The sequence below is a fragment of the Pleuronectes platessa genome, chromosome 12, assembly GCF_947347685.1.
Source record: "Pleuronectes platessa chromosome 12, fPlePla1.1, whole genome shotgun sequence".
Classification (NCBI taxonomy): domain Eukaryota; kingdom Metazoa; phylum Chordata; class Actinopteri; order Pleuronectiformes; family Pleuronectidae; genus Pleuronectes; species Pleuronectes platessa.
The window spans coordinates 7827982-7850576 of NC_070637.1; the positions used below are offsets into that span (position 1 = coordinate 7827982).

Consider the following 22595-nt stretch of genomic DNA (forward strand, 5'->3'; position numbering starts at 1 on the left):
AAAGTAATGGAAGTAAAATCTGTCGCCACTTTTCAAAATTGACTTAGATTTATTGTGTAGTAAGAGGTTCAAATTTAGCAGTGCCATTTCTCCTATATCCTGAGAGTTTGATAAAAATAGATTTAATTCCCTTGTGAAGCCACTTAACGAGGAACTTTTACTTTCCGTCGATTTTGGCGCCTCTGTGGACAAAATCTGTAGTGTTTCCACTAGGGATGGGCGTTCGATTAAATTGTCTTCGTCGATCGTCGGGAGAGTTAATGACGAATTTTTGATTAATCATTAATATTTTCAAGTTCAAAAATTCACTATTTATAAGCTACATTAAAATGCAGTGAAAAAAAAAGCGTGTTTCCTCATTGAGATCTTTATTACAAGATGAACAAAATATGCGCTGCCGTAATCTTAATATAATATAATAATAATATAAAAAAAACATAATGTTAAACAACAACTACAAATATAATACTTCGGTCTGACCGGTTTTGCCAAATGTAACTCAAAACTATCAAACAAGGTACCGAGTCGAGAAAGCTTCATAAAAATAACCAGTAACTCACATACAACTTCAGCACCAGCCTACGGATTTGTGTTGAGAAAGATGAGCATGTTAACGTGCTCTGGGTTCAGACGCGAACGCAGCCTGGTGACCGTCAGTCCAGCCGCCAAAAAACCCGCTCTGAGGGGACTGACGTCCCCGTGATACACAGCTAGCTTCGTGCTAACTTGGCTAGCCTGGCCGCGGCTCCGGTGTATGCGCTCCCCTCGTCCGTGTCAGACAACGCAGGCTCCTTGTCTCCTCCAGTCTCTGGGATAGCTTCGCAGTGTTGGAAAAATTATTTCATCGACGAAATTCTTAATGATCAATTAATCGATCGTCGATTAATTATGCCCATCCCTAGTTTCCACTCTCGCCTGTCTCAAAAAACCTCACTCCAGACAGCATGTGCATTTGTTCTGGAAGGGGTGAAAAAAGACACGTGTAGCGAGGTCAGGACACTCACCAAGAAAACACTGCACTGTCTGTCTCTGCTCCACCTGCAAATTGAGAGATCAATTCCTCAGCGCATGTACCAAAGCGGGTTCAACGATCAAAATGCTCAACATACTCATATTCATATAAATTCTTACATTTATAAAATATGACAGTTTAGTACTCAGCTAATGTACTGACAGTTCAGTACTGACAATATGTCAGTAAAGACAATCATCAGTATTAGAACTGATTTCACATAACCATTGAGTATTGCTTACATTTATACATGTACGAGAAATGCATACTCCCCCTCCTCTTATTGTGGGCAAATGGAACATCCCAGCCTCCTTCGCTCGACGTTCAGTCCGCTCCGTAAACCGAGCAGACAGCTACTTCAATGTTGTTGTTCAGCCTGGTCTCTGTGATGACAATCACACAATGAGGAGTATTTCTCATTCTGATCTCTTTCATCCTGTTTGTAAGAGACCTGGTGTTGGCCAGCAACAGACTCGGGAGTGCTGGTCTGTACGAGTTTGCGTTTAGCCTAGCGTGTAGCCAGGCTCGCTGCCCCCGCTTTTTTTTCTTCTCCCTCCATCTACACATAGGCCTTTCCAGCTTGACTTCCGTAAACTGTGCTAAGACTTTGCAGGTAATCAGCGACAGACACTGAGAATAGTTAATTGAAAAAGGAAAATTCTCTTCCCAAATGTCTCATTTGTTGTTTTAGGTCATTAAGAAGCAGCAATATTAAAATAAGACCGTTCCAGTTAAAAATTCCTTGTAGGGGCTTTAAAGTTGGCTTAATAATTATCATATGTTCTATTAACGAGTTAAACATGCATTTTCACTCTGACATTCTACTTTTTACATGTAGTATTTTTCATTTCTTAAAGGGATAATTCACCTAGAAATGAAAATTGACTCGTTATCTTCTCACCCCTATGTCGATGGGTCGGGTGAAGTTTTTGAGTCCACAAAACACTTTTGGAGTTTCAGGGGTAGCAGTGTCGCTATCCCTTTTAAGGGATTTCATTACTGGTATGTGACACTATACTTATTTCTTGTTTGTAGCTAAGGGAAATTAGATTTATGTAACGGGTAGATTTTTTTTAAATACCACCCCATTAGTTTAGATTAAAGAGACAGGTGTAAAGCACCAGCGGTTATTGGAAACCTCATAGGTGTGGGAGCTCGCAGGCTCTAGTCATTTAAACCACAAACACTAAACTGAATGACATCCTGTTACACTGTTGGTTTCGAACAGGGTTCATGTCTCTTTGACCAAACACGATCATTATAATGTGGACATAAAGGCAACACTACAAAATCACCATATTTCAGACAAACCCTACATTTGAATCTGAAATGATACCTAAGAATGTAGTGATTTAAAGTTTTGGATTAATCAATTTCCATCCACCACTTGTCATAGTCTTCCTAACTATGGATGCCAGCCGCTCGGGGAGCATTCAAAATTCCTTTCCTGGACTCCTGTGGACTTGTTAATGTAAAACCACGGTCAGAGTGTATTGTACAGTAGATTTCAGAAGTACACAAATTTGTGATAAGGTTGCCTAAAGTTCTACTAGAAATGGGAGGCTCCTGTGTTAGTCAACTGAGTGAAAATACATTACTTACCTGTCAGTGAGCAACATAAACAAAACTTAAACCTGAACGTTTAGTTTATTACGTTACATTAAATGGGCTGTCATTTTTTAAATGTCACAAACTGCAATATGCTATGATATAATATACTGTAATTCAATGTACACACAAGACTGTGTTGATTAGAATCTGGTCATTTTAGAAGCTGTAATTCCTGTTCTGAATCTGGTGCCCCTGTGCCCTTCAGTTTTCCCACAGTCACATGACCTCTGCTGAGTAAATGCCACCTTTGGGTGGCTTATGCGCCTCTTGAAGAACGTGAGCCTGACCTGTGAGATGATGAGAAAGTAGCTCTGCGGTCCCACTCCTCTTTGTACACAGTGTCCGTCATCCTGTATTCCTACACACACCCCTCCTGTGTCTGTGTGACCATGATACAGTTCTGCACTTACTTTGATTGCCAACATCTCATTGACAGCTGAAGTGGTACAAGTGATGTTGGCCCAGCTTTGCAGGGAAAGATCTACAGCCCTTTACTGCTAGACATTCTTTTCATCCTTGAAGCTTGAAGGTTTGTCAGAATATCTGAGAAAACAGAAAGGATAATGCACACCGCTGTTTGCATGCCCATGAAGTTTCAAAGCAGTTGGTTCGCATTCGATTTATTGAAGCTCATTGTGGAAACTGCAAAGCCACACTTAATTTTGCCTGTTGAACACGTAAATTAGTCGTTGAGACAGCACGTCACCTTGCTTCAGTGAAACTCAGGCAAGTTGCCATCATCTGTTCTTGGAGGACATTTTGATGGAGCCTTTCCAGACCTTGTTATGTCCAGGACACACTACCCTGTGTTCCGTGACGACTAGCTCGCTGAACTGTGCGGCTTTCGTCAGTATGTTTGTGTGTGTCCCCGCACCAGTGTGTCCACTTCGGTGCTGATACTGCCAGCTACTGTATATCTTTTTACACAGGGTTCGCCGTTGATAATGGTAATCAGTCATACTAATCATTCATCATTGATGAGTGGTTTGTAGAGTTGTAACCAAAAACCAGTTGCATGATTATTATGGAGGAACCGGAAAACTACTGTCCTTTACCCTAGACATTGAAAGGATGTCAGCCCGTATTGAGCCCCTTTTCCCCTGGTCAAAAAGCACCTGCTAAAATAAGGCTTTAGTCTGCAATGGATTCATTCTGGATTCACTCCAGAGTCAAATGATTCTGCAGTAGACTTGTGTTTTTATCGGATTCGGCTCAGACATCGATAGAAATTTGACACCTGGGTCAATGTGCTAATTAGGCGGACAGTGCTTTTGTGCCGTTGATGTACTGGGAAAAAAACAGAATGGCAAGTTCCTTTACTGGCTATTGGAATAGAGGTAATCGCCTTTTGGGGGGGGGGGGGGGGGGTGATACCCCACATGTTTGAGTTTTTTTAGTATAAAAATACTGGAATCATTTGTTTCAAGCACTCAAATCACGAACTGAAATGTTCACAACGTCTGATAAGTTTGTGTCATCATTCTGTCTATTGTTTTAAAAGTATAGATTTACAAGCCACATCTGTGTCAAATTGCAGGCATTCTCTATATGCCGGAGACAATTTTATACATGTGCAGCGTAGGCTTATCTGCCCAAGTGTTCTGCTGAACAGGGTTGAGGCGACATCAAGCTAGAGATTAAGGTTTCTCACAGTGGATAGCATTTCGGTGCTGTTGTATTAGGTACTGTCATGCTGTAAGGCTTGGTTACAGGAATAGGAGCCAGTGAATCTATGGGAGCATTAGGTTTTGTTCTCCTCTGTCACACTCCTCTTTAGACATCTGCCAGTGTTCAACCCAGCTACTCATCCAGTCTTTGCATAGCCTCAGTTTTTATCTTTGTGCTGTCTTTTGGGATATTAAGCCCCATCGGGCATCATTGGAAATGGCCACAAGATGTATATTTTTTATCCTATCACCCTTTGCCAGCTTTGCAAAAAGTGTTTGATGTAGTGTCAAACAGCTTGGAGTAAATTGCAGGCTCATATACCTGTCAGATGCAAAGAGGTGGACGTTACAGAGCGAGTTTTGTGAGGACAGAAGACAGAAGTGTGAATAGAGGCTCAGTGTTTCCCTCAGACTCAGATTTGTGATGTGTGCCGGGCCGGACCTTTTAGCTGGCAATGTTACTTGAGCGCCTCGACCCGAGCGCTCCCCTCCTGCGTCGCCATGTTTTATTCAGTATAAGCAGAGTATTGGAAAATCTTCCAGGGCAAGCAGGCAGCAACCTGAGCAAATTATCCAAGTTAGCCATCCACGGTCTTTCACAGAGGACCCCCCTCTACTCCCCTGTGGCCGCAGTAACAACCGAGACCTCAGCAGTATGATGACAGAAGGCCTGAGATTTGATATCTATTATTCAGCTGTCGGAGCAGTAGGGTTGAAATGTACACGGTGTACTACGGAGAGTCAGTTTCTCAACAAATATTGAAGGCACTGTTAAAGAGCTGCTAAAGGTGGACGCATAGACTTTGTACTGAAGTGACTATAAAAAGTGTTCAGGTGATTTAAATTGTTTTCCTCATTAAAGTCATTTTGGCTGCATGTTTCCCCTCACTGACGCTATGGCCATGATCAAAGTAATTGGTAAGGAGCAGTATTACTAGATTTAAACCGTCTCTTCAGAGACCTGTGTGCAATATATTAGAGATGCAGACACACCGATGTCTTTCTGTTAGATTTCAGGGCAAATCAAGAATGAAACAGATGATTGATTGATCACTAAACTGGCTGAATAATCACAATTGAGAAGCTGTGGATGATTTTGGGAATGAATGCAATATATTTAGTGATTAAGAACTGTACTTCATACAAGAGTTACTTATTTATAATATCTCTAAAATCATACTAAAAACACTGCCGGTTTCCTCCATTCCAGGCGTACCTATTAGAAACAGGAAATGGAACACTGAACCCTTGATGTGTTTTTTATCAGGTCCGATTAGCAAAGATAGTTGTCCCTTGACAAAGAAGAGACACTGCCCTGTTTGGTACCTCTCAACCTACCTTACACCGAGCTTTAAACCAAACTTTAGCCTGATTGTTATGGAATGGATAAAGTTATGTGTGTTGAAATGATTAACACTGTAGATTTAATCATAGAGCAAATCTCTTTGTGTAGTTTGTTGTTGTTTCCTGTAACCTGGACTCTGTGAATAGTAATCTGCAAGGCTTTAAAAAAAACTGATTTTAGTAAAACAACAGTTTTACTCTATAGTAAAGGCTTGGAAGCTTTGCTGCTGTAGTCATGGTCTGGCGTTAAAATCGATTATTCATACTGTATCTCTCCTCTGCCTATTTTGATTGAAATATTGCAGCTAAAACAAGAATGTAACTGTCTACATTCTTGAAATTTGCCACATGCAGAGAAACATGGGGTGAACCTTCCAGCCAGTCGCACTCGGCTGATTAATTATGGAAAAGCAATATAATGTCACAGTTGGAGATGTTCTGTTGAAGGTCAGGGAACTTGCATATCTAATTACCTTCCAAACTCACAGAGGATGGTTGCCCGGGTGTATTGTTAGCAGGAGTCCAGGTAATTGGAAAATGGCAGCAAACAAGTCATTAACGTGTTTAGCCTGTTTTCCAAGTGAGGACACATAAATTGGAGGAAGTGAACTACCTTTTTGTAAGTGGTAGAGCAAATACTATATAGTGTTGGCAGATATAATGTTGGAGGAGAGGAGACTGTTGATATGTCTTTGACATGAGTTCAGAACAAAGCATTTGTCTGGGTTCCACCAAAAAAGGAAGACTGTGTGTTGGGTCTGGCCGATATAAGAACAGACCTTTGATTCTTGTTCGAAGTGACTGTGTGCTGATGACTGTGTGATTTCTACTCAAAGGGGTCATTAAACAATTACTTTCGTTTTGATTTCTATCTCCTCATCTACCACACATCACAAGCTAAAGTGCTTGTTTGGATGGAGGGCATTTGTTTTTAAAACGCCATCTCAAAATGAAAATGTATTAGTGTGTGTATATAGCCATAGTACATGCTAACAGGTGTTTCATAGCTATTCTCCATTTGTGTTAGGGAAATAATTGGGAAACTGATGTCAAGTTCATTTATGAACCTTATCCGTAATAATCCGTGTGTGTTCGCTGTAGGTGTTTTACCGTCTTCATGTGTGTTTGTTTTTAGGAGCTGCTGGGTGTGCTTCGCCACAGATGAAGACGACCGCACAGCAGAATGGGTGCGTCCCTGTCACTGCCGCGGCTCCACCAAGTGGGTTCACCAAGCCTGCCTGCAGCGCTGGGTGGACGAAAAGCAGCGTGGCAACAGCACTGCACGCGTGACCTGCCCACAGTGCAACGCAGAGTACCTCATCGTCTTTCCCAAACTTGGTGGGTTGCATCTCACAAGGGATAAGTAGTCGACTTAGAAATAAGAGGTTGACCTTGAAGAGGGATTCAAGTTTTCTGTTGGTATGACAGATTTCTATCAATTACATTTAAGAGAGGCAGTGTAGTAGATCAGTGTAGATAAAAAAAACCATCAGTTTAAATTTGAAGGGTAAAATTCACCTCAAGTTTCGTCGCAAGTAATCCATCTCCTTGTCATGATTCATCATTTGGTTAGGAAAATAAAGAAGCCCCCCTTTTTGATCAGCCATTATTTCATATTTACATTTCTGTTCTTAAAGTTATATTTACAACATGGATTCTGCTCATATCCTCCAGTGACTGTGACACTGGCAGGTGCTTATACTTATTGATATTTTTGAAGAATGTCTACTCATAATAGCAAACATTTAAGAAATATTCATAGGATGAGCTCTAAAGAGCAAGCATGACTCAAAGTGAGTGAATTTGTATCGTTTCCGTGTTGTTTAATCATGCTAGACCACATGGGATCATCCTGCCTGCGTGCTTTGGGACTGGGATCACCAGCCACTTGCGTCTATAGTTGTTCTACATAAAAGCTACATTAAAGAGTACATGTAATCAACCCTCACTGACTTGACCCCACCCCCAACAGTTTGTAATTTTTTTATTTTAATTTACTGCAATGTAAAAATGTAATGACTCCTCATTTCACGCTAACGGTCAACATCGAAGCAGCATTATTAAGCAAATTTCCATGTAAGTAAACAGCTGAAGCTCCTCTTGTAGGCCCTCTTAATAGCTGCTGCCTTTAACTGTGCCCGAAGCTCTGAGAGATATTCACTTTTTCTTGCCTGAGTGCATGTTTGTTTACTGTGGAGCCAGCATAGGTTCTGTGGTGATCTGGGTAAATATTTCCTTCCAGCCTGTCGAAGAACAGAAGGTCAGCCACTTGTTACACAGCCCAGCTCCTGGCTGATTGATTAGCAGTAGTTTAGAGAAGCGGCTGCCTCAATTATCCGAACGCGTCAGAGTGACGAGGGCATCAGTTGTTCCCAAACACCAGCTATGACTCATCTTATGAAAATACACCACACACGGCCACACTTATGTGGCCAGATACTGCTCACTTTTCAGTTTCTGTGTCTCGAATCCCTTCATATCCCTCTAAGATAGCATCTTGTCCTCAACCTTTGTAACATGGATTTTGCGTTGACATTTTTGGGGATTGATACTGATATTACGGGGAAATTCCTGATAGACACCTTGCTAGGACCGGGTTGGAACCCCTTTTGCCTTCAGGACTGCCTGTGTGGCGTGGCGTTTAGACGATGCTCAATTGGTACTAAGGGGCCCAAAGTGTGCCAAGCAAATATCCCCCACACCATTACACCACCACCAGCAGCCTGAACCGTTGATTCAAGGCAGGATGGATCCATGCTTTCATGTTGTTTACGCCAAATTCTGACCCTACCATCTGAATGTCACAGCCAGTGCTAATTGTAGCCTCAGTTTCCTGTTCTTAGCTGTCAGGAGTGGCACCCGGTGTGGTCTTCTGCTGCTGTAGCCCATCTGCTTCAACGTGCTGTGCGTTCAGAGATGGTATTCTGCATACTTTGGTTGTAACGAGTGGTTATTTCAGTTACTGGGGCCTTTCTATCATCTCAAACCACTGTGCCCATTCTCCTCTGACCTCTGACATCAACAAGGCATTTTTTCATCCACACAACTGCTGCTCACTGGATATTTTCTCTTTTGCGTAAAAATCAGCAGTTTTTGAAATACTCAGACTGGCTTGTCTGGCACCAACAACCGTGCCACGTTCAAAGTCACTTAAAATCCCCTTTCTTCCTCATTCCAATGCTCGGTTTGAACCTCAGCAAGTCATCTTCACCACGTCTAAATGCATTGAGTTGCTGCCATGTGATTGACTGATTAGCTATTTGTGTTAAAAAGCAATTGAACAGGCTTGCCTAATAAAGTCGCCGGTGAGTGTATTTTTTAATAATAGCAAGGATTCCTAAGTAGTAGCTAGAACCTGAATTAAGATAATAAATTATTTTAAACGTAAATTTTAGATATAAATGCATGTCTTTTCATAGATTTTTTGTAAAAGAAAAGTTTTCATGTAAGAGTATATCGTTAAACTAAAAGATAAGATATATCTGTGAAAGGTTCATATGGGCCAAGTTGGTCTCTAATATAAAAACAGAATAATGTTGGTTTAATCCTGTTGGTGCAATTTTACTGTCAAATATGAAGACTTTTCCATATCTAAGGTGAATAGTTACCCATCAGCCACAGGGCCACTGGTGTTTTGACCTCAAATTAAAAAAAGTTGCAATTTGAGGCAGTAGCTGGCCTTAAGACAATGTTAGTGTGCAAGAGGCCAGGCCTGGCTGGTAAACATGTTAATGTTTATTTATAGTGACCAAGGCTGCACTGTCACTCACGCTGCTGCCATAAGCAGAAGGTAGCACAGCTTCTTTAGGCACTTCCTCCTCCTCAGTAAATTGCCCTGTGTATGTCTGTATCTCTCTCTGAGTGCTGATCCCTGGCACTTGGCCGGCTGTTGAGTATTTGTAAATGTGTCTGTCTGGCTCTTTTCTATTTGTCTTTTAAGGACATGTTGATTGGCTCTCAGGGCCCAGTAGGGTTAGGGTTAGTTAATTAGTGCTGTATCAGCCGTTAGATGAATATAAACACAATATCCAATAGAACTGCCCAGGCCCCCTAGCAAATGTACAAATCTTAATTTTACACTTTATTGAAATATGACATTTATTGGCTCACAATTTATAAATATATTTGCATTACTTTTAAAAAATGCTTTTAACTAAGATGGGGTGGTGGATAGTTCTTATACACTTTGTCAAGTTGGAAAAACTTGTGCCAAATCCCTTCCATGTCTGTTAGACATTCCACAACTAAGATCGAAGAGTTTGAGATTTTTATTTTGCACTATGATCTTGGAAACAGCTGTCAGAACCAAACAGACGACAATTAAAAGAATAAGGTTCTGCAGTGTCTGTCAGACCTGTGGCGCTTTGGTTGCACTGATACGGTTAAAATCAGGGACGAACAAAGTATAATAATAAAAAGTTAGAGAAATATCTTTCAGAATATATATGTATTACTTATTTAATTTGTGTTTTCAGGTATTTAGTGTACATTACAATTAAAATGTTAAACTCTCCCAAGTTAAATTAAAGTTATTCACAATTCACGGTTCAGTTAAAAAACTACACGATTTAGTGTGTATGGGTTTGTTGCTGTGTGTTTGTTTTTCTACACTAATAAGTCCGGTACCTCAGAATTATGAAGATTAGATGAAATGTTGAGATGTAGTGACATGACAGTGAGGTCTCTTCTGACTGGTTGCCAAGCAACATAATTTAATTCAATTATATTTGCTTCTTTACAAAAATAAAATATGATAATAAAACAATCTATTAATGTTTAAACTCAGGACAACCTGTGTGAAAATGGATTAATTTGAGTCCAAGAGAACTCCGCTGACTCATCTGACAGGGATGTACAAACATGTTTGTGTTAACCAATGTTCTTCTCATACACAAGTTTTTGCTTCGAGACACATTATGAATGGAGTCTCTGTTTAACACAGCAGGTTTTTAGTCACGATTGAGACATATTACGTCAGTGTTTTCTCTGTGTGACACATCATCACGATGTCTTTGAGGTTAGTTATTTTTGGCCAGCTCTAACTTTTCATAACGGACAGCTAAAAAACCTGATTCCCACGCCAAAGTTTGTGTTCATATGTGCGACAGCTCAAGTGGTCTGGCCAATTGCACGAGTATTTTGATGAATTGTCCTGTGGTTTATTTTGAAAGGGAACTTCCTCTTTACTGTCGTTGATCCTCTGAGTGATGAGGCGCTTTGAGAATAATGCAGTAGGCTTCAGCCACGATCACTCATCATTTATTTAGACTTTTTTTATAAGTATACAGAGGCTTGTGTTACCTTTTTATTAAGTCATGTTTATTTGACAGAGTGTCAGGATGTGTGGGAGGACGCTGCACATCTAACTGTACATCTCTTGAAGAGAAACGTTTAAAAAGACAGGAGCATGTCTGGTAGAGCTTGGAGCAATCTGGGAGTCATTGTGTTATTTGCAGCATGCAAATTACATTTTTCAGCATGGCTTTAGAAAGTATTTTATAATTTAACAATCAGAATTTTAAGCCGTAAAGAGTCTGATAATGTGAAAATATGACACACTAGATCTTAAATACTTTACGTAGGTCGTTTTTTGTGAACATTCATTCTGTTAAACTTTACAATTAGTTTTTTAAGATTAGTGTTTTTAAAAACTTTGTCTGCGTGATATAGTTCTTTGCCAATGATACAGATATTAGCACGCTGTATTGACACTGCACTTCAAATGTTGATTGATAACTCAGTCAACTAGCATGCGAGATAAAGTTGCATTTCCAAGGTTGTTCTCTTCGAGGCTGCTTACCCTTATCTTCGATTATGTGGAAGTATATGTAATTCTGAGGCTGCGATATTCCCTCATATCTGTCCCACTTGACATAGGTCTTTATTCATTATGGACTTAAAAAGTCTTAATTTTAAGTTTAATGTTATTGGAGAGATGGATTACAGAGACAATTGCCAGTGTTAACTTGTTTTGCCACTGGTTTCTACTTTCTCTCAATGGATGGAAGGAGCGTAGATTGTGTAGAAATGGAAGTAGTGAGCTATGGTGTGAATTTAAATGTCCAACCTTTAGCTTTGTGTTTGGGCAGATAGTAGAGCGGTGGTTCGTTATATGCACTGCGCCAGTTGAGTTTACCTGAGAGGCTCCTCCACCACAGGGGAAAATGGTCTTTTCTCCCTTTTCTCCCTAATCCCATTAGCAAGTGCCAGACAGAGATGGTGAGGGGGCTGTGCGGGGATGCTGAATATGTCTGGGAGAGAGGTAGATAGGGAGTGAAAGTGGGTCACGGGAAGAGCCGACGGAGCTCATCAAAGGCCGAGAGGAGATGAGTGGAGTGACGCCGCCACTCTGCTGATGAATGTTTGAAATCACAGCTGTCCTCCAGTGTTTCCTCCAGTGACTTTAACATCACATTCACACTTCATTAGAACTCTGCTCAGTTAGTTATAAACAGGATGTGCCCAAAGATGTGATCCCTTCCTGCGGAGCTCGCCGTGCAAACGTTGCAGGCTAATTTAGTATTTTATGGTGCTGCAAGATATTAGAGGTCAAAATGTAATTTAAAAGTTTTGGGGTTTGTTATTTGGACTCCCATATACATAGATTTAGCTACTTCCAGATGATTATGTTAGGATCCGATTTAAATGTCTAGAAATGCATTTAGCCACATTGGTATACCTTGGTTACAAAAATGGCAGTTAGACGGTATGACCGTCAGTATTCTGTTTTTGTACTTGTTAAATAACTTGATCCTTTTTTTTAAAGATACAGAAGAGTAAGTTTCTCTACATTTTAGCTGAGATTATGTCTGTACCATCTGTGGGGTTTTGTCTCTTGCTGCAGGATACACTTGGCTTTAGTGAGCTTCAAAGTGAGCAGGAGTACACCATTGTCAGTTTTGCTGCATCATTGCTGCAGTGTTCCTTTTTTTTATTCCAGCCGTGCCTCCTTTTATTATGGCCATACAGACACCAGCGATACCTTTTTATATTATATTTATGATTTGCCTGCTCCGCAGTGAGTTTGATGTTGTACCATCTTTATTTCAAAGCAAAAACATGTATTTCCCTGTCCTATACATATATACTGTAATTTGAGTGTCCTGGCTTCACATCCTGTGGTGTTTTGCAGAAGCTTTTATCAGCCCTCAGAATAACAGCAATTTCACAGCTTAGCGACAACACTTTGATGACAGCTTTCAATTTGGGGTGATGGTGGTGAAGCTGTGGACAGGTAAAGACAGAGAGCCGTGTTGGGAAGCTACCGGTGTAGTTATTTTCTCAGGGTTGCTGCTGTGGCCAGCTCATTTCTACAGGCTTGACAGGCATTACTCACGTTTTGCTCCCAGGCTGGGACCCCTGCCCACCGCCAGATTAGATAGGGGCTAGATTTGGAGCCACACATCACTCTTTCCATTAACCTAGGCTTTGATTGTTTGCACTGACCGATGACTTTGGGCAAAAGCTTGCAATATCGCAGCTCACAAAGAGTAGGGTATATTCTGTTCTGGCTGTATTCCCAGCAGCACCTGCAGCAGAGCCAAAGCCAGCCTATCATGCTAATTTGGCTGCCGATGTAAGTCTGAGGACGATGTGTCCTTGCTGCTCTGTCTTTATGGACCCTCTACGTAGAAAGAGTAAACAAGCCAGCTGGAACAGCGTGCCAGCCTGCGTGCCTACTACTGAAGAACTGCGGTTGCACTTTTCTCCTCTCTCCTAGATTTCCCCCCTCCCTCCTGTTTAATTATCTTAATTATGGAATCTGCTGCCAGTAGCAGAAATGAATTGCTCAGCTCTCTTGACTTGCCAGTGGCCATTAATGGCGACCCAGTTCTCTCCAGCTGCGATGTCGTAATGCTTCGGCCGGGAGCCAGCGGAAGAGATTCCAACAGTGTCATCAAAATATGCTACATTAATGCGCTCAAGCGTGTGGTCGGTAAATGTAGGTGCAGTAAAACTGAGCTCTAGAATACATAAGAAGGTTCGCAGTAGTCAAAAGAGAGCCACTGTGTTTATGACAGCTTTAGAACTAAACGTGTGATATTTCCGTTGTGAGTCAAGTAGCTTTAAAAGTGCCAACTGCTTCTTGCTTGCTTTGGGTACCTTCCTCCACAAGTGGGCTGGAGCACTGCTGTCCAAAAGAGAGAGCCCTCTAGCATGAGCTGCTTAAAATACTGCACAGAGCTGAGCCCTAAACCTGTAGTTTTTATTGACCGAATGTACTCAGCTGTAGAAATAGCTGTGCAGCTAACAGTGGCTGGATTGTATACAGCTTGTGGCAGGTACTTATGGGTAACAGCCTGACGGTGGCCCGGCTGTACAAACAGCCTAATAAAGTCTGTCTTATGTTCAAACTGTACAAACCCCTATCCCCAAAATAACCACAGAGCCTCAGAATTATTTTGGAAATCTGCTGCTTTTTTTACACTTGATGTGTGGGCTAATGTTGCAGCCGTAGATGTTTGTCTGTTCTCACAACTTTGGTTTCCTACGCAGGCTTATGAACTTGTACCTGCTGAGTTGTTAAGGCAATCATTCACTGGACACAGTGACTTGGAGATGGCTCGGCACCTCCGTCATTAATCCCTCCTGTCATGACGCTTTAAACATTCACCACTCTCTGATCATTTTCTGTACGACGAGGTTGATCTCCAGCCTTGTAGCTTCAATGAATAGGATAATTATGTACCAGTCCACTGCTGACATGACCTGAGGAGAAAGTGTTCTTGAACCAAGTCCTGCTTTCGCAATGACCAGTGACTCAGCATTATTTTAATGCCACTTCACAGCTTTATTACGCCCGGGGCACACCAGCTGCAGGACGGCTGCAGAACGACCTGCTTTTCATTTCCGCGCCCATGTTAGCAGATAAGAGCAGGCACACTTGCTGCGGCTCAGCCGTTAAAGTCATGCTGTTCTTCTAGAGATTCGAGGGTCGTGCCGTTTTTTTTTACACGTTCCTTGCGTGGCTCAGAGCTGAATATCCAGAGAAACTGATCTTTCAGAACAGTTTCAATTCTTATCTGTCGAATATGGCTTCCTGCAGCCTACAGTTTCAAAATAAAAGCACTCCAGTGGATGAGTTTTAAGTATCCACCTAGTCATATATTTATAAATATCTTGATACTGAATCCTGTTGAATATTTTTTTTGGTGCTCAAATGTTATTGCAAAGCACCTGAAAACCTGGCTTCAAATCTGTTCAGATTTTTCTGAACAGATTTGTAGGTAGACAAGACTCTACCTACATTGGCTCCAGCTCAACTCATCAAGACCCGCGGTTCTGTGCCGGCTCCCTCTGGTAGAATCCCCCCCGCTCTCCTCCCAGTGACTCCTGGGCGGGTTATTACCTGGATGTACAGTGCCTTGCATAAGTATTCACCCCCTTTGGACTTTTCTACATTTTGTCATGGTATAACCACAGATTAAAATTTATTTCATTGTGAGTTTATGTAATGGACCAACACAAAATAGTGCATCATTTGGAAGTGGGGGAAAATATTACATGGATTTCACAATTATTTACAAATAAAAATCTGAAAAGTGTTGAGTGCATATGTATTCACCCCCTTTACTGTGAAACCCCTAACAAAGATCTGGTGCGACCAATTGCATTCACAAGTCACATTTGCAAGTCACATAATTAGTAAATAGGGTCCACCTGTCTGCAATTTAATCTCAGTATAAATACACCTGTTCTGTGACGGACTCAGAGTTTGTTGGAGATCATTACTGAACAAACAGCATCATGAAGACCAAGGAGCTCACCAAACAGGTCAGGGATAAAGTTGTGGAGAAATATGAAGCAGGGTTAGGTTATAAAAAAATATCCAGAGCTTTGAACATCTCTCTGAGCACCATAAAATCCATCATAAGAAAATGGAAAGAATATGGCACAACCGCAAACCTACCAAGAGGAGGCCGTCCACCCAAACTGAAGAGTCGGACAAGGAGAAAATTAATCAGAGAAGCAACCAGGAGGCCCATGGTTACTCTGGAGGAGTTGCAGAGATCCACAGCTGAGGTGGGAGAATCTGTCCACAGGACAACTATTAGTCGTCTACTCCACAAATCTGGCCTTTATGGAAGAGTGGCAAGAAGAAAGCCATTGTTGAAAGGGATCCATAAAAAATCCCGTTTGGAGTTTGCCAGAAGCCATGTGGGAGACACAGCAAACATGTGGAAGAAGGTGCTCTGGTCAGATGAGACCAAAATTGAACTTTTTGGCCTCAATGCAAAACGCTATGTGTGGCGAAAACCCAACACTGCCCATCACCTTGAGCACACCATCCCAACAGTGAAACATGGTGGTGGTAGCATCATGCTGTGGGGATGCTTCTCTTCAGCAGGTACAGGGAAACTGGTCAGAATAGAGGGAAAGATGGATGGAGCCAAATACAGGGAAATCCTTGAAGAAAATCTGATGCAGTCTGCAAAAGACTTGAGACTGGGGCAGAGGTTCATCTTCCAGCAGGACAATGACCCTAAACATACAGCCAGAGCTACAAAGGAATGGTTTGGATTAAAGAATGTTAATGTCTTAAAATGGCCCAGTCAAAGCCCAGACCTCAATCCAATAGAGAATCTATGGCAAGACTTGAAGATTGCGGTTCACAGACGGTCTCCATCCAATCTGACTGAGCTTCATCTTTTTTGCCAAGAAGAATGGACAAACCTTTCCATCTCTAGATGTGCAAAGCTGGTAGAGACATACCCCAAAAGACTTGCAGGTGTAATTGCAGCGAAAGGGGGTTCTACCAAGTATTGACACAGGGGGGTGAATACTTATGCACCCAACAGATGTCAACTTTTTTGTTCTCATTATTGTTTGTGTCACAATAAAATTTATTTTGCACCTCCAAAGTACTATGCATGTTTTGTTGATCAAACGGGAAAAAGTTTATTTAAGTCTATTTGAATTCCAGTTAGTAACAGTACATAATGGGAAAAAGTCCAAGGGGGGTGAATACTTATGCAAGGCACTGTAGATGGGTCTGTCTGAGTGAGGTCAGGTTGTCTTGCTGTTAATATTGCATGATTTCCCTCGAGCGGGCCTGGAATGTCAGAGACGAGTATGCAGCAGAGAATTTTCTCCACCCATCTTTTTTTGTTTTTGAGATTCTGCTTAAGGCGAGTTTGAATTGCAGATTAATCCCTATTACATGCATGTGGAGAAACAGCCCCAGCTATTTTCAATCTGGGTGGGACTCGCCTGAGAGACTGCTCCCTGTCTGTCAACACAACACAAGGTGTGCACCATACCTGACATGCTTCAAATGCTGGTAAAGCCTTCAGGTACTGGCATACAACCGGATCAGATGATCATTTAGTGTGCACTTCCTTGTCTCGAGTTCCTTTATTATCTTAAAACCAGGTATTTCAACCTGTCGACATAAAAGGAAACTCACTCACAGACCTGCTTTATTTCCTGCATCACTTTTCCATAAAGAGCAGGTGCCATAAAGAAACGAGGCTGCTCTCTCTCTGTTTGTCGATGGATGAGAGATGTGTGTTGAGTTTGGATGCATTTCCTGTTCAAGTGGTTGATTTAGCAGCAGGAGTCTCATGACCCCTGCTGTACAAACACTCATTAGCTGATTGTCCAGTCTGTGTGTTTCCCACAGCACCTCACACCTGGCTTCAGTATCATCACACACACAGGCGTCAGGTCTTTCAGGAAATATTTGCTCCCATTTATAAAACTGTATTTATTCATGAGGGTTGCATACGTATGATGATATGTTCACTCACATAAAGATATTTAAACATTTGTAAGTGCCATGCTCCTGCGTCACTTACATTCTAATATTTTCTGAGCACCGTTGTTCCCCCAGATAATATTTTGAAATAGGGAGTGAGAAAATGTAATTCAACAGAATCTGAAATCTGATCAAATGCTCAGTAGATCACAGTCCCTTATGAAACCACATTGAAATTCATTAGATGCTGTGCCCCCTGATCAGGCTCCATACCAAAATGTAATGGTTTCTTCCCTGACCCAAAGCACATCCTTCCACCAAGTTTCCTGTGCAGTAGTGTTTTAATCCTGCGTTAACAGACACACACATGCAAATGAAAACAGAGGCGGTAATACTAGTTAGTTGCAGCTCTCCAGGAAGGAGCCACAGGTTGGCGTAGTAACTGCCAAAGTTAAATTTCACACACACACCGATGAGAAGAACTCTGAAATATAAGTTGTACGTGTTCTTACCTCAGTGATTTCTCTCCCTATAGGTCCAGTGGTCTACGTGCTGGACCTGGCCGACCGGCTCATCTCTAAGGCCGGACCCTTTGCGGCAGCCGGCATCATGGTGGGCTCCATCTACTGGACTGCCGTCACATATGGAGCTGTCACCGTCATGCAGGTCAGACCAGTGATCCCTCCTCAGGGGATTGGTTCTATTGATTGATTTTTCCAGTGTTATGAATGACTGTACCTGTATGATGGAACCATGAAGCATGTATTTCTGCAAATAATGTGCATGTGTTCATGCAAGTAGTGAAGTCATTGTGGCCTTTTTGTGTTCCTCCATTCCTCCTGTTGTTATTCAACTAAAAGTCTAGCACTTTCACTTGTTCGCTGTAGTTTTCCGTTCACACTGTTCTCTCTGCCGTCCAGGTGGTCGGACATAAGGAGGGCCTGGATGTTATGGAGCGGGCCGACCCTTTGTTCCTGTTAATCGGCCTGCCCACCATCCCCGTCATGCTGATCCTGGGCAAGATGATCCGCTGGGAGGACTACGTGCTGCGTCTGTGGAGGAAGTACTCCACCAAACTGCAGATCCTCAACAGCATCTTTCCAGGTCAGGACACACACTCAAGTTGGATCCAGGAAACGTGTCTCTTCTTTTAAACCCGAATGTTGTACATGCCATCTTAGTCTGTTTGTGTTGTTTATGCTTGAGCTCTTTGCTTTGAATGTTGAGTATTTAGAATTCAGATGTTCTGTGTTAAATCAATACAAGCAGCTTTATTTGAGGTGTAGGTGTGTGTGTGTGTTTTTGTGTCGCTGCAACTAAAAATAGGAAATGAACGAGATATTCAAACTCAACCAAACATTTTCAATGGATTATCGGGACTGTATGTTATTAATATTTTTTACAAAGCTTTGGTGCTACAGATGTTAATAGTTCTGTCGCACAGGGAACAAAGCTGTAGCACATAAGTAAATATCTGTTACCATCAATATCAGGTATTGTTTAAATGAAAAAGGTATGTGACATGCGCTATTTTTTCAGTGCCTTCAATTTTAGGCACAAGAATACCAAACCTGAATGTGTAATGTTTTTAGACGAACATCGTCTTTATTGCAGAGAAATTACATCTGTATAAAAACCAAAAATATTCAAATTAGCAGTTCAGCTCTCTGTCTGAGCGAGCTGCTCGACCCATTGAGAACACGAGGGCTTGTTACGTTGGAATTGTGGGTTTTGGTGTTTGTGTGAACTCAACGCAGACACATGTGTTTACCTGAACGACAGACAACAACTACCAAGTAGAACAGCAATGCATCCTCAGTTCAGCACAACTGTATTACACAGGAGCTACAGCAGTAAATTTGTTCATAGCACAGACATGTGTGACGTTCAGGTGTCTGTACAGCCCTGGTCGTCTTTATCACCATATATCATGAATGGATTTAATAAACTGCATGCACTGAAGCTTTGTGGGCGTTGTTATAATTTGTAAAAGAGTTAGTCATTTAGAAAGTCATGTGATGGATAAAGGGGCTGCATAATTATTGTAAACACACATGACAACAATTATTTGTTTGTTTGTTTCAAATGCCTCGCTGCTGTTGATTCTGTGTTTCCACAGGGATTGGCTGTCCAGTTCCCCGGATCCCGGCAGAGGCCAGCCCCCTGGCCGACCACGTGTCGGCCACACGGATCCTGTGCGGCGCCCTGGTTTTCCCCACCATCGCTACCATAGTGGGGAAGCTGATGTTCAGCAGTGTCAACTCCAACCTACAGAGGACCATCCTGGTGGGTACACAACATATTACACCCAGCCTGTCACGCAGTGGTGGGGGGAGGCATGGTTATTTCAGATTCACCTTAAATACAGTCAAATCTGCTTAAAGTAACAACAGTCACAGTGTTTGTGAATGAAGGATTCCACTTTACCTCGTGTTAACTGTGCCACCCATTCGCCCCCCCCTTGACACTCACCTGGTGGTGAGGACAGAGCGGTAACCCGAGTGGCTCATGTGATCCAGGCTGCACTGACACCACTGAACATTGTGTCCTCATACTCTGACACGCATGCTGCTGCTGGCCCGATGCTCGGTCATGATAAAGTGTCACATGTGCAGGAAACAGGACGAGTCGACTTGTTGGCTTCAGCTGCAAGACTCATTTTAGAATCAAGTCATAAACTGATCTGAATAGTCAAGTAATAAAATCTTCTGTGGTTTGATTTTTTTTCATTTTTATAATGACAGCCGAGATGTTAATGACCTGGTTAACACTTAAGATTTAAGGTACTGCACTGGTACAATTTTCAACTTTCAACTAGCTATTTTGAAAAGCCATACTATTAAAAACAATTTAGAATGAATATTTCTCACAAACTCTTCCACTGACTGTGTGTACGTGGAACACAGTGTTTGGGAAGCGATGACATCACAGCTTACTTTGTGCATATCAGCACTTTGAAAACTTGGTTTGGAAGTTACAAGCTCACTGAGCATGCTCACAAAGCTCTGCTCTGGTATCTGACGGATCATTGATGTAGACTGAATTGTTTGTAAAACGAAGGTTGAGTCGACCGAGAGAGGAAAATATCTGCAGTAGTGTCGACGAGGCCGACGGAAAGGATCAGAGGAGGCTTTAATGTTTTAAGAAGAACGTGTCTTTGAACGCTTTTTGAAAATTATCTCTACTCTACAGGGAGGAATCGCCTTCGTGGCCATCAAGGGAGCGTTTAAGGTGTACTTCAAACAGCAGCAGTACCAGAGGCAAGCTCACCGCAAGATCCTCAACTTCCCCGAGCAGGAGGAGGCCTGAGGAGGAGGAGGAGGAGGAGGAGGCCTGAGGAGGCGGAGGAGGCGACGGAGGGAGGACGACCGGATGAACCACACACACACCCCCACACAACCACCTACAGTACAGTACACACACTTCTGCCTTTAGGGGTCAGGGGGCGGAGGAGGAAATGAACACGTCAGACTCGGGATCAGTGTCACCCGCACCTACCTGCTCCTCACCCCTCTCCCCCTTCCTGAAGCATTCATCACAAGGATCCCAAGTACCGCCGCTTCACTTTTAACCTTCCGACGTGTTTGTTGGGTGAAGACGGATCAGACTGACGCACACAGAGCAGAGCATGTTTGCAGTTTCACACACACACACACACACACACACACACACACACACACACACACAGGCCAAACATCTCTTCTCTAAGAACCGGTGCCGGGTGGATTTGTCACATAAACTAACACCTATTGTAAACATAAGTGTATTTTAAAGGACATCAAATATGTGGGGCATGTGTAATTATAAAGTTTTATAACATTAATAAATGACTGTTTTATAATGTTTATTTTGCAGATTTTGAAAAGTCCCATTTGCCAATGTTGGAGGATTTATAACGACAGAGGAATATGTTGAGTATTTGGAATGTATTACAGAGGAAACAACTGTGCAGACAGGATGCAGTGCGTCAACGCAGCCAGGAGGGGGCGTGTCGAGGTTTCAACTGACGGTACGAAAACCCACTGACCACCGAGCAGAAGCTAAAGCACAGCCTTTTATTTATTTGCTTCCTCCTCGTACCCCGGAAGTGTTCACGCCTGTTGCTTTATCTCCACTTCCCCCCCCTCCCCCAAAAGAAGCTCTTCTGTGGTTGTGTTTAATCTCGACCATCACCACAGTGGTGCAGGTGCACAGCCTGTTGCTATGACACCACCCCCCCCCCTCCGGCTGCGTGGATCTTTTCTGCAGCACGTTGGCGATGTGACACTTCGCTGAAAGAACTCGGGAACTTGAACAGTTTTTCTTTCCCTCTCTTTAGTTTTATTTAACAAAATCCTTTTCTTTTCTTCATTGTCACTGTTCCTCCGTCATGTGACCCTCGGGCTGCGGCTCAGCTCGGACACGAGTGGCAGTTTTGAAATGAGTCATGGAAGCAGCCGACACTTTGGACAGTCACACCAATGACGAGCCATATTTCCTCTAGTGGCGCGAAGCCATGCAGATATTTTAGTTTTTTAAATTTCTGCTTCAACCATGGAGATGAAAAATCACCTATAAAAAATGCCATCTCTGGTACCACTGTAGACGGAGACACCGTTCAAACCAACAGCAGAGATGTACTGGTGAACACAATCTGGACTCGAGTGGAATTCAGTCGTTTGATCTCAAGTGTGCTGAGTGTTTAACATGAGACCAGATGTGTTTGTGTAGATCATTGGGAGTGTAACGTGATCACTTGGATTTATTGTGCTGCATTCTGCCACTGAGGACACGTGACAGCCTGTGGTCTGGGACTTCCTGGCGACCTACGTGGAATAATTAACATGCACATGTAAACTGTGCCTGTTTTACAGATGTTTCCCCAAACCCATCCCTGTACATTCACCGTTCAGTCTCCACTCTGCCAAAATAAGTGTGAACTGTGTTTGTTGCTTCTGACTCTGGAGTTTAATGGTTTCAGTTCTGTGAATAAATGTATTTTTCCAAAGGCTGAGTCGTGTGTGTGTAACAGAAACACAAACCTGCTTGCGTTTAATTGTTTATTTATTAGAAACACACACAAGGAGACAATGAAACAAAACTCAAAACGTCCACACTCGCGTCGTCATCAGCCCATGAACCCAATCAGCCAATCACAGTCCAGTGTCGCCAGAGAAATTGTTAAAGAAACCTTCGGATGAATTAAATGTAAACCAGTCACTAGGTTCTTCACAAGGTTAACAGTGCGTGGCCCATCCAAGCCTGATATGTTAATGGTGCTAGT

At 42.3% G+C, this 22595-nt stretch overlaps 1 protein-coding gene across 1 annotated transcript in view; it reads left to right on the forward strand.

The window, feature by feature from the left end:
- Nucleotides 1-22319, forward strand: part of marchf5 (membrane-associated ring finger (C3HC4) 5) — a 28202-nt gene extending 5883 nt beyond the window's left edge. The window contains exons 2-6 of the mRNA XM_053436381.1: nucleotides 6770-6972; nucleotides 17868-17998; nucleotides 18253-18436; nucleotides 19452-19618; nucleotides 20525-22319. Of these exons, the coding sequence (XP_053292356.1) occupies nucleotides 6770-6972; nucleotides 17868-17998; nucleotides 18253-18436; nucleotides 19452-19618; nucleotides 20525-20641 (802 nt within the window). The 3' untranslated portion in view covers nucleotides 20642-22319. The remainder of the gene's footprint in view (nucleotides 1-6769; nucleotides 6973-17867; nucleotides 17999-18252; nucleotides 18437-19451; nucleotides 19619-20524) is intronic.
- The last annotated feature ends 276 nt before the right edge of the window (nucleotides 22320-22595 follow it).